We start from the raw sequence: 13016 nt of genomic DNA, 5'->3' as shown, positions 1-13016 counted from the left end.
ACGCACTGATTCTGTACTTGCCACAGCCATGACCCAGGGCCACGACCTTTCCTTCCACCCCCGCCCCCTCTCTGTCTTCCCCCCGCCTGCCCCGCAGAGGCCATGGAGGACGAGGAGAGACAGAAGAAGCTGGAGGCTGGCAAGGCGAAGGTAGGCGAGCGGGAGGCGGCGGCCGGGAACGGGTGGGAGGAGGCCTAGGAAGCGGAGTTCGCGGCAGCCTCCGCGCGCTGCCCTGGGAGGGGTTGCTGCTGGATCTGCGTTTTTCTTTTTCCCTGGCCCTCGGGTCCCTTTTCCCCGAGAAGCGGGGAAAGCCCGGTGCTTACTATGGGTACGTGAATGGTGCGTCTCCCTTCTCCTGAATGCTCGAATAAAAGCCGTCGTTTACTGGGTTGCTGTAAGCTGGTAATTAGTTGCCTTTTAATCGCCAACCTCTTTCACTTTTCTAGGGAGCATTCTGGGTGGTACAAAGGCGTTGTGCTTTCCAGCATGGGTATTTAGGGCTTTTCTCTATTCGGTGGGGATTTGTGCACTGATCATCAGCTCTTCTTCCTTAGGTGGCACGCTGGCAGTCTTGGGTGTGTGTGATTGGCCTGTGACAGCTGTCTCGGCAGCGGCTTGAGTGTGCCACAAGTGCCAGCTGTGAACTTGGCTTAGGAGCCTTTTTAGAAGCGTGTCTTTGTATGTTTGTGTTTGGAGGTCTTTGTCGTGACGTGCGCTTTCATGTCATGTGGAATAAAAGTTCTGGGGACTGAAAGGGTCTATATACCAAGCAACACCTATAGAATTTTTGCTTTAGGTAGTTGTTATGTACACACACACACACACACACCTGATGAGTTCTGAATTATGTGTATGTATGCATACGCGTACAGAAAATCCTGTAAAGCAAGCAATACATCATTATACACATATATCCCTTCCTTTACATTCATGAAAACCTTGACATAGACAAAATACAAATTGAATAGCTTATTTCTTTTAAAAATTACATGCTCGAGCATATCTTTGGTTATCCTGAAGAACTCTTTCTTCCCTACAATGAAGTTACCTTTTATAGATCATACTATCTTTTTAGCGCTAATTGTTGGTAATCATATTTGGGCCACAATTAAATTATAACAGTTAATTAACTTTTTCCTTTCATTCTTTCACCCCACGCCCCACAAAGGAAGCCAGGTTAATGATTTCAGTAATCAATGGAGGGCCGTACTACACAGATGTAATTCTGTAGTAGGTGCTCATCACAGTTTGTTAAAGAAATATGTACATTAGCCAGCTTCTTATTTTGAAAATGCAGTTGGCTTTCCCATAAGCTACTCCTGTCTGCGTCAAGGCTTGAATGCTTGTCTGTAGCCAGGTAGATTGTTTTTCTTCTAGAATCTGTAAATGGAGGAAAAGAGGAGTGGGCATGTTCAGAAGGGCAGAGTCACTTACATTTGTGCACCCTGAGGGACCGGGCAAACTGTGTGCCTCCAGGGAATTAGAAGTGTAGTGTGTGGCCCTTTCAAAAGGGTTGAAATTCTGTTAGACATCTTATTTGTACAGAATTTTTGCTGCCTGTCATCAAAAGCATCTTTACTAAATATATATGAAGGAGTCCTCTTAAAAGGTTTAGGTTGGACAGTCACGTTTCATAATAATTAAATTGCTTGCTATGAGCAATTGATTTGGCAAAATAGAATTGTAATTTCTTTATCTTTAAAAGTTCTGCTTATGAGTAATCTTTTTTGATTAGGTTAACTTTTTTTGTGAATTATTTTTGTTTAGAAAGGAGCCCAGTTGTTGAGAAATGTCTCTAAAACTAATAAAACAGATATGTTTGCTACAGTATTAGCTGTACAGTGTAAAAGCACTTGAGATAACCTTTGACAATAACACCAAGAGAATTGTTTTCTAAATTATTTTAAGTGATATGGAGTACTACACAGCCAGTAAGGTTATGAAGACTGATACAAACATGAAAATAGAGTGAAAACAACATTATCAAGGTATACACATTTTCATTTGTATAAACATGCATATATTTTAGATTAGGATTGAAAAACTGGATTATGAATGTAGTCACTCAGGAGTTGGGAATATAAAGCACAAGGTTCTGAGTTCAGTCCCCAGCACTCTCCCAAATATGGAAAGTAGTCATTTAGCAAAGCTATCGTGAATTCTGTTTTATGCCAAGAGCTGGAAATCAGAGATGGTGACACTCTGCTGTCCTGTTGCTTATTACCCGGAGGAAGAGATAGATGCTGGGTAATAACTACAACGAGAGAATAGGTGTTGTGGCATTTTGGATGATGTTTTCCACATTTTGTTAAAATGCTTTATGTTGTTATCTCATTTTCTAGAATATTTTACAAAGCAAGTTCTTAATATTGTTATAAACATGGCCTAGCATAGTGCCTATCAAATAGTAGAAATCCAATATATATTTGTTTATCGAATGCATGTGCAAGGAGACTAATAAACTAATAAGTCTTTAATGAGTGCTGGTTATTTTGGTTATAACTTGTAACAGCAATCCAGAATTCTCTTAATCATATTGCTGCCATCAGAAACCACTTTAAATGATCATTTTCCAAAATTTATTCAGTTTGGTTCTCCAAATGCCTCATTTGTTCCTAAATATTGTATTTGATAACCTAGTTTTACAAACAACAACTTTTGAATCTTTTTCTTTGTAATTGTTAAACTGTTTAATTGAAACTTTCCACTTATTTTTAAAACAGCTTAATAGCCATTAAAGTAGTTCTATAAAGACCTTTTGAGTTGGGAAATGCCCACAAATAAAGCTAGGTTTTAAAAAAGCTACCAAAAAAGGTACATGTGCATACTGATATATGAAGACACTTGAAAGAAAATGCACAAAGATGTCAGTTGTGCCTCTCTGGGTAGTGAATTATAAGCAGTTTTAATTTTGTTTACTCTTTTAGTACTTTCCAAGTTGTGCACAATCTATTCCATTTTATGATCAAGAAAAAATGTTCAAATTCCATTTTAAAAAATAATAGAGGCTTACCAAACTGTAATAAAAAATGTGTCATAGTGTGCTTGCCTAGCGTGAGCAAAACCATGAGTTCAATCTCCAGGACCAAAAAAATAAAAAAGATAAAGTGTTGTATTGTATGATCATACAGAGCTAAAACATGAGGCACAGAATAACGAGGTCTCCTAGTTTAGCATCTCAGAACTATATAATTCTTACTTCACTACCACTTGTATTACATAGTGGGGGTTCTACATTATTTGACATTTGTGAATCTCCCTGCTGTCTGTACTCATTGCTCATCTAGCATGGCTCCTTCTCACCTGCTTCTTCCTCTGATGTGCTGTTTTACATTTGCTGGGACAAAAGAAACCAGAAACTGAGGTTATTAGAATGGTTTGTAAAAATCATGGGCCAGTGGAGCCTATAGAATGGGCTTTACAGCATTTCAGTGTTTCTTCTCCTTGGTGGCTTTTTGCTTTGTTATTGGAGCCTCAGCTGTGTCCTCCTCCTTCATGTTGCAAGTATCCTGACACCTGGGGATGTAAGACATTACTGCATTATAAAGTCATATTTTCAGAGCAGGGCTAACCTCATTTACAGCCTGCAGGGATGGCACCCCGTGGACTGTCCTGTGTTTAATCAAACTACTTTGGCTGCGCTTTAAATGACTTCAGTTTTTAAAGTGAAATTATTTACAGTTATATAAAGAAGGCATTGTAATGTAGGTGAACAAATTAGATGACAGTTGTGTATTTAGTACAAAATTACTTCTGTAAATCATATCAGGTATACTTAACTTAAAGTTCTAATATAGCATAATCCTGCAAAACCATAGTTTCATACTTGCTAGTCAGCATTTTATATAATAGGTGTTATTTATTGAATAATTATTACAATTCTTGCCTATTGTATGCAGTAACTCCTATGATTTTTGTTTAATAAATATTTTTAATTTGAAGAGTAGTGAAAGTTGTGTACACTGTTGAGTGTAAGCTATTCAGTGGTGATGAACCTGTGGCACGTGCTGTTTTTCTTTTTAAGACAAAAGATGTTAATATATGAGTTTTTTCTGAACTAAAACTTTAATATTCAGATTGTAATTGTAGCATTGGCACTTTGTAATAAATAAGTGGTTTCGGGTTGCAGTTTGAGCCCTCGTCTCTAAAAAGTTTGCCATCACTGCACTAGATAGTTCACATAAGTAAAATCATACAATATGTGACTTGTGAGTCTCTGGTTGCCCTCAGTATATTACATTCATCCATGTTGTGGTGTATATTGATACTTAATTCCTTTTATGGGTGAATAAAATCTCAATATGTGTATAGACCACAATTTCTTCATACTCTATCTGTTGATAAGTATTTAGGTTATTTCCACCTTCTGTCGTTTTCGAGAACTGCTGTGAACATTTTTATACAATTGTTTAAGTACTTGTGTTCATTCCTCTTGGCAGCTGAACTGCTGAGTCAGATGGCAATTCTGTGTTAACTTTTTGAAAAATCATGGAACTATGTTCCATAGTGGCCGTACCATTTTACATTCCCATTAGCAATGTATGAGGAGTCCAATTTCTCTGTATCTCACCATTGCTCATGTTTTCTGTTTTGTGTTGTTTTTGTAGCTGTTCTTGTGGATGTAAAGTGGTATCTCATTAGAGTTTTAATTTGTATTTTCCTGACTGATGATCCTGAACATCTTTTCATATGCTTGTTGGTCATTTGTAGGTCTTCCTTGAAGAAATCTTTATTCAAGGTCTTTGCCCATTTTTTAATGCAGTTATTACCAACATATTCTGTATATTAATAATAATGTATATATGTACTATAATATACACACACCCTCCCTGGGAGAGATTATATGTGTTTATCTGTAAGAGAAGTGCAATCAGAAACAAACACATTTTCAATAAGACTATCTTCTATCTTTTTTTGTTTTCGTTTTATTTCTCAGGCTTTCTGGGCTTACCAAAATTTAAATTGTGCCTTCTTTTGAGTGATAGTTTCTTGGTAAGTTGATTAGAGTATGATGCTAAAGTTTTTTTTTTTTTTTTTTTTTTTCCGTGCATGGAGTAGTAAGTCATTCCATTCCATGGCCAGGTGGTTTACAAGTGCAAGCAGTTGGTCAAAGGGACGCCTGTTGGATTTTTTACTTGATCATTACCAATCCATATCCACTGTGGGTTAAAAAAAAAAAACCCAAAATTTTGTTTTCAGTAATGAAAAGGCCTGTCTTTGTGTGTGTGTGTGTGTGTGTGTGTGTGTGTGTGTGTGTTTGTGTGTGCCAAGCATCAAACTCAGGACCTGTGCTTGGGAGGCAGGCACAGTGCCACTGAGCTAAATCCCTGGCCCCCTGTCATTTTTATAAGTGACCATGATAGTCCATGGTATATGTTTCACCAATGTAAGATATTTTTGTTGCAATTTAAGCCCTTCTTTTATTTTTTGTGGGACTTGTCACCAAAATGCAACTTAGGATACATAATGCCCATCTAGCTACACTGTGTAAAGCCTTGTTTGATTTGCACATGGGTTTAATACTATTCTAAAGTGCTAAATATTCAAACTACTAAAAAATTTAGCATTGTTCCAGGAGTAGTTTTTAACTAGGTTATTTAAATCTGTAGATTCCTTTGTGCTATGTAAAATTCCTATTTCCTGCATGAACAATCTAATATTTGTTTTCAGTTGCTCTCTGAGTTATGATTCTTTTTGTTGGTTTACTATTCACTAGATATTTTGTGATCTAAAAGTTTCTGGATAATTCTAATGTTTTTTTCTGTGTTTTCCCCCCTTTTAAAGAGATTATGTCTTAAAACTTAAGGGGTTTCTTTGACTGTTTAAAACTACACTAAATTTTACAAAGTAAAATCTCTAACTTTAACTTTATAAATTTGCATAGGTTCTCTGATTTATAGATCTCTGAAAATTTAACAGTATAAAATGTAGGACTGACTGACTGTCTCTCTTGGAATCGAACCCAGGGCCCCTCATCCATGCTAGAAGGCCTTTTAGTTCTTTCTCTTGAACACATTCCAGAATTCTTTGTTTACTAAAAATTGTTTGTTGTGAGCTCTGTGATTACTTATTCCTCTGGGGATCTCAATGTTATTCATGTTGGTTTTGCTTTATTAGTTGTTTCCCCAGGAAAGATAGGGATAAGAACCAATTATAACTAAAGTATTATTTCTGCATTTGTATCAGGAACCAAGTTTAATGTGTCAAAATGTATGAAGAAGCTGGGGGGATTGTTATAGGGTTGGAGAAATGATCTCGGTTAATCCCCACATGATATATATTATTTTGGCTACATATGTATGATGATTTCTTGAGAGTCAAATTAGTAGATCCTCAAATGGGCAAGGAATTAGAAAATATCACTGGATACACAAACTTGAGGATTTTAGCTGAAAATTATAGAAATCCTACTTTATATTCAAAATTTATAGAAATATTTGTGGTGTGAAATCTTTTATTCTTGTCAAACTGATATTTAATTTTAATTTGTATAAATTGTTTTCATAATTAAAATACATGTCTAAGCAATTTCTAATAACTTTCATTTCTCCTCTCTTTTAAATTTTTATTATTTTATTTTATTTTTGAGGCAGGCTGTTGTGTATTCAGGCTGGCCTTGAACTCACTGTGTAGCCCAGGCTGTCCTTGAACTCGCAGCCTCAGCCTCCTGAGTGCTAGGATTACAGGCATGCACCACCATACTCAGCTTCACTTTTCTTCTTGAAACAACCAGTAACAATTTTTAAAATAAGGTTTGAGGCAAAATATAATTTGAGATTTATTTTTAGTTGTGAAGAATATAGGTTTGAATATAAAGGATGAAATAAACTGAAATTTTAACAAGTCTCATGACTTTAATCTTGAAACAGATGAGGCCATCTTACTTTTTTCTAGGATCTGCACTTTAAATTGTTTAATGTAAGTTTCTTTTTTTTAATTTCATTTGCCGTCATTTTCTAGGCACAGTAGTTTATATCTAAAAAAGTGTTTCAATGAAAAAAATCCTTTGAATTATTCCAATTATTTTCCTTTATTCTGGTTACTCATAACCAAAGAAAATCCAAACAAAATTGATTTTTTAATTCAGATTTTGCCTCATGCTTAGCCTTTTTTTTTCTCATACCACAACCCATAAAATGAGGCTCACTTCGTCATCTATCATATTTCTTTGCCTCTATCCATTTCTTCATTTGGATCTATATACTGACACTAGAGTATTCTTAAAATGTTCCTTTGATTTGTTACTGTATCCAGTTCTTTTAAGTCTTTGGATTTATTCAATTGTTAGTGTTTATTGGAGCTTCTGTTTTATTCAGGTTGGTAGGAATTTAGAGAGAAAGTCACGGGCGGTCCCTTAATATTTTCATTCTGTTTGCACGGAAAATCATCTGTGATATAGTAAGTTAAGTTTTCATAGTGAAATACAGTGTCCCATTTATTTACTCATTGGGTAAAGATAGTCGCGCACTTAACTGCTTGCTAGGCCCTGTGCTAGTGTGTAGGAAATAATGACATGGAATCCACCAGACATAAGTTTTATCTAATTATAGGCAGAAACATAAACAGTTAATTATAAATATAAAGTGCTTAACATAATTCTGGGTCTCTGAAAGAGGGATATCTGATTCATTTTTGACTGTCCTTTCTGAACAATCAAAGGTTTCCTGAATGGATAACCATTGAAGGAAGCCTTGGAGGATGGACAGGAACTAGACAGGTGAGAAGGAAGAAATGAGTAGAAACTTCTAGGAGAATAAGACAAGATGGATGAAGCATAGAGATATGAAAGTTTGACTTCCTTGGGGAGAATGTGTATAAAGCTCTGATATTATTGGAGTATAAAGCAATTAAGAAGGGTGTGGCAAGAAATGAGGCTGAAAAGGTACACTGGGGCTCTATCTTGAATTTGATGTTAAGGAGATTGAATTTTTTCCTATAGATTGTGGGGATGTCTTGATGAATTTTTAAGCTGGGGAGTATTATGATCATACAGGTTTACGTTTTATTAATTTAAATTTAAAATTTAAAATTTAAAAAAATTTTTTTAAGTGATACATAAAATGATTTCTTTTAAATCAGTCTTTTTGAAAGCTTTGTGAAGGATAGATTGAGGAGAAGAAAACCAAACAGAAGGCTTCTGCAGGAGCACATGTGAGAGAGGCTGAGATAGTAATAGAAATGAGGGTAAATCAAGAAATGGATAGAGAGTAAAATCAGCAAAACTTATTAAGGAAGAGAGCAATGGAGAGAAAAATGGTGTTACCACAAAGTCAGAAAAATAAAGAGGAGTAGTTTCATTTTTACTTTAGGTAAAATTATGAAGTCAGTTTTGGATGTATTGTATGAGAAGTGTTTTTTTTTTGTTTTTATGGTACTGGGGATCGAACTCAGGTACTTGTGCTTGTGAGGCAGGCACCAGAACCACTGAGCTAAATCCCCAGCTGTAGAAGTTCTTTATGATTCATCTGGGTGTAATTTTTCACAGATTCTGTTGTGGAAAACAGTGTAATTGTAATGGTTATGAGGCTGGACTCTAAACTAGACCATCTAGAATCAAATTGTGACTCTGCAGAAACTGTCTTTATGACTTTAAGTTCGTAGCTACCTAACCTCTCTGTACTTTTGCTCTGCATCTTTAAATAAGAAATATAATAGAGCCAGGCATGGTGACACAAACCTGTAATCCTAGCACTTGGGAGGCTGAGGGAGGAGGATCACAAGTTCCAGGCCAGCTTGGACTACATAGTAAGTTCAAGGACAGCTTGAACAGCATAGCAAGACCCTGTCTCAAAAAAAAAAAAAACAAACCTCCTTGGGATTGTTGTGGGGATTTAGCTAAGTATAAAGTACTTAGAACATTGTTAGACTATAAAAAACTTTATTATTACCATCATTTTAATATTCAAGTTGGTTTGCTGCCACCAGGTGGCAGGTATATATTACTGTTATACAAATCAAGCAGTAAAATCAATTTTAAAAATTATGAAATATAAACTTGACTACAATAACTCAATATAAGCAGTTTAATTCTGGTAGGGCTCCTTTGTTTCAAAACAAAAGCTGAGATTAATTAAAGGAAAGATAGATCAGAGTCAAGCTGAAGGGATTTTCAAGGTAGGACAGAAGAGTATATTTGTCCTCACAGAAATTGAAAAGCCATTAAAAACTCATGGTATCCTCTCCATTATTTATTCTCTAATGTTCATAGTATTTTATATGCCTTTCTCTACAGATCAGCTTAGTTCGCCCACACATCAGTCTGTATGTGATAAAACCACGGTCTGTTCTGTCTAGTGGAGTTGTTTCCCACTAAATACACTTTAAAAAAGTAATCACTGTGACAAAATACCTGACAGAGAGACCCTTCAAAGGCCCCCACCTCCCTGAGACCTGTCTCATTCAGTTAGGTTCCACCACTTAATAATCCAGCAACCATGCCTTCAATACAATGAGTTTTTTGGAGGGCATTTTAGACAACAACTGTCACAACTTTTTTTTTTTTTTCTTTTCTTTTTTTGGTACCAGGGATCAAACTCATGACCTTGCGCTTGTGAGGCAGGTGCGGTGCCACTGTGCTAAATCCCCAACCTCTGTAACAACTTCTTATAAGCCAGCTATTTTATTTTGTATATATCTGAAGAAGTATGGATGACTTAATGCCAAACTGGTTGCATTGGATACAGAAAAAAGTGTTTTAGTCTGTAAGTTATCTTAGTAGGGTAACCTGTATATAGTACTTAGGTTATCTTAGCGGTATAGCTGTAGATTGTTATGGGTATCACGTTAGGCACAGAGTTTAGAGTCCTTATGAGAAGTCTCCCCTCTGTTATATTTCTGAACACGATTGCTACCTCATTTCTAAATTTCAAGATAAATCTTTTAAGAAAAACCTAAGAGATTCACCTCTCTTTTTTCATTAAAAGAGGGTGTGGGGAGAAGTAGGGATATCATAGATGGTAGAAGTTCTGCATACTTTAAAAATGCTTAAATGTTTGTACAAAAGAGTACATATAAAGATTACTGATAAAAGAACACCTCTACACATAGTATCCAGCTTAGAAACTCATACATACATACAAATACATTTAAAACCTTTCCTCATCTAGTCCCACCCCTTCACCACTTGAAGTAACTACTATTCTGAATTTACCATTATGCTTTTCTATTAGTTTTCCTGTTTTTGAATTTAATAGTATCATTATGTGAAGTTGTCAATGACATCATGTTTTTGTGCAGTATCATGTAGAGCGTTTTTACTCTTGTATTCTGTTGTAGGATTTACCTCAGAGTGCTTTGGTGATTCCAGTCAGTGAGTACTTGGTGATTCCAATTTTGTTACTATTATAAATACTGCTGTTGTGTTAAGTTTTGTCTGCACATGCAAAGGTTTAGATTTATGCACAGGTCATGATTCCATGGTCCTTTAGTCCTTGAGAAATAGTATTTCAAGAATGAGGTAGAAAGAGGGAATGAAGTCAAGCGCAAACTCATTTTTGCCTGTGCATTATTTTCTTGGTTTCATCATAAAAGTGATCTCTTACAGGTGTCCCTGGGAGATCTTGATGGGCACCAAATGCCCAATATCCATCAACATGGACTGCTGTACTGACGGATATAGCAGTTACTTAATTTTTTATTTGGTCTTCCTTATAAAAACATGCTAATCAGGAATTATCTATACTCTAGGCTAATACATGAACAAATTCAAATGATGAACTCACATGGATTTATACTGCTGAAAGTATAACTACTTATTAGAGATAGACATTGTTTTAGAGATTCTCTGTTACATAAGCTGTTCAGTTTATTTTTATTTTGTTTATTTTTAATGCAATTAAACTTGATAATAAGCAGAAACTAGATAAAGTTCAGGCATTCGTTATTGGTAATAACTGAGGTGACAGTGGAATGAAGCAGTGGTAGGTGGCTTCTGAACAGTAATGTCAATTTTTTGAAATGAGATTTCTGGTAGGTGTGTAGTTTCATTAGCCTTTTAAAAATGATTATGTGAACACAAGGACCCTTGATAACTTTATCAGTGAATATTCCTTACAGATCTGTAGAGTAAGAAGGTGGTGAAGATCTTTTAGAGAAGAAAAAAAAAAAAATGGCCTGTATTCTTCAAAACCACAAACAAATTTTTTTTTTTTTTTTTTTTTTTTTTTTTTTTTTTTCAGGTACGGGGATCAAACTCGGGTCCTTGTGCCTGCAAGGCAGGCAGCGGAACCACTGAGCTAAATCCCTGGCGCAAGTAATCACTCTTAACATTTTTTTTTCTTATTTGCCTTTATGTATAAGTACATTTTTAAACTCTGCTTGACTCATTCTCTGAAATTCTGTTCTGTTTTTTTGACCCAAATCTATGTTGAAAGCATTTTCCCACATTAAAAAATTTCAATTATTGTTTGACAGATACATAATATTAGATTGCACAGTTGTTCAGTAATAAAGCCACAGACCTGATATATGATCTTAGTGTGTTTGTTTGTTTGTTTGTTTGTTTGTTTTAAAGAAACTAAGTATTCTGAAGTTCTGAGGAACAAGGCCTAAAGTTATTGCTTAGTGACAGGCCTTTTCCATTAAGAAATATTTTTGTTACTCAACAAATATTTATTGAATGCCTATGTATAGTTTTTCTTCTAGGCTTAGAGTGTATAAGCTTTGATTTTAATTAAAAATCCATGCCTCACTGGAGCTTATTTGCTAATTATTTGTTCTGAAGTAGTAAAACTTCATATAATCACTAACATGAAACTAAAACGTTTTGATAATTTTACGTACTTAAAAATGATTCATTCTGAGTACTTTAATTAAATCATTTCACTTTTTATTTTATATCTATCATCCTTTTTTTATTTGGAATCATTTAAAGCCAATGTGATAGTATATGCCTTTAATACAAGAAGAACATGAGTTTGAGGCCAGGCCAGCTACATGGTAAGCCCCTATCTCAAAAGCAAACAAACAAAAAAAATGTCTAGACCCATTCAGTAATTATTTTTTTAAGCAACAGTTTACAATTTTTGATAATGGAGAAAGCTAGCTTTTCTCCATTGTAATTGAGGGTAGAGAGAGGAGAAAGGAAAAGAGACAATTCAAAAATTTCTCCAAAAAAAACCCTGTCAAGTGCAAGAAATTTTTTTTCTCTTTATTGAGTTTATTGGTACAATCTAGGTATACAATACAGTTATATTCATTATTGGGATCCTGTACCTTTACATGATAGGTCTTGATTCTCATTTTTTCCCCTTGTCCCTGCCCTCCCTTCACCCCCTCCTTCCCTCCCCATTTACAAACACTTTATTTCCACTTTTTCAATTTCTCATATTTTTTCCTCTCCCTTATTACCTTTCCTCCACCCTTCCCACTTTCCCTACACCTTTAGCCCTTTACTTCCTATTACACATTATTAATTTTCTCATTAGGATCCTGTGTACTGTTATAGTTTTTTATACCAGAGAAACTAGTCAGTATTCAGTTAAAGAAATCTCTGTATGAACATTCAAAATAGGGACTCCTAAAATAAAACTAAAAATGAAAAGTAAAAGAGAAAAGGCAATGATGTAAGATTAAAATAATCCTTAATTCTGAAGATGAAAATGATCCCTGAACATATTTAAACTCTTGTAGTCTTCTTATTCTTTTTTTTTTCATTATTTAGAGAATACTTTATAATTTCTGTAATCAAACCCATGTAGATATGACCTTACATATTTAATACAGTGCATTACCCCTGTACAAATGGAAAAATAAAAAATAAAAATAAAAAATTAACGTTTCTAAACCAATATGGCTGTCAATTTCTGTACAATGCTGACTCAACACAGTAAATTGGGATAACTTTTTCCAAAGTTGACAGCACAGTTAAAGTTTCCAAAAATTCAAAATTATATATCTATATATCTATATTTATATTTATATAAAAAGACCAATAATAGCAGTATGTTATGCATCAATAGCAGCAACAGCTTTTCCAGGTTCTGCAGTCGCCTGAACAAAATTATAGACATTCAGCA

At 35.0% G+C, this 13016-nt stretch overlaps 1 protein-coding gene across 1 annotated transcript in view; it reads left to right on the top strand.

Moving 5' to 3' along the window:
- Akap9 (A-kinase anchoring protein 9) overlaps positions 1-13016 on the top strand; it is a 158155-nt gene that overhangs the window by 613 nt on the left and 144526 nt on the right. Inside the window, exon 2 of the mRNA XM_010603485.3 lies at positions 98-150. Within this exon, the coding sequence (XP_010601787.1) occupies positions 103-150 (48 nt within the window). The 5' untranslated portion in view covers positions 98-102. The remainder of the gene's footprint in view (positions 1-97; positions 151-13016) is intronic.

This window comes from Fukomys damarensis, unplaced genomic scaffold (genome assembly GCF_012274545.1).
Source record: "Fukomys damarensis isolate Sample0158 unplaced genomic scaffold, DMR_v1.0_HiC HiC_scaffold_4, whole genome shotgun sequence".
Classification (NCBI taxonomy): domain Eukaryota; kingdom Metazoa; phylum Chordata; class Mammalia; order Rodentia; family Bathyergidae; genus Fukomys; species Fukomys damarensis.
The sequence above is the reverse complement of the archived record's forward strand: the minus strand, read 5'-3'. Positions and strand labels throughout refer to the sequence as shown.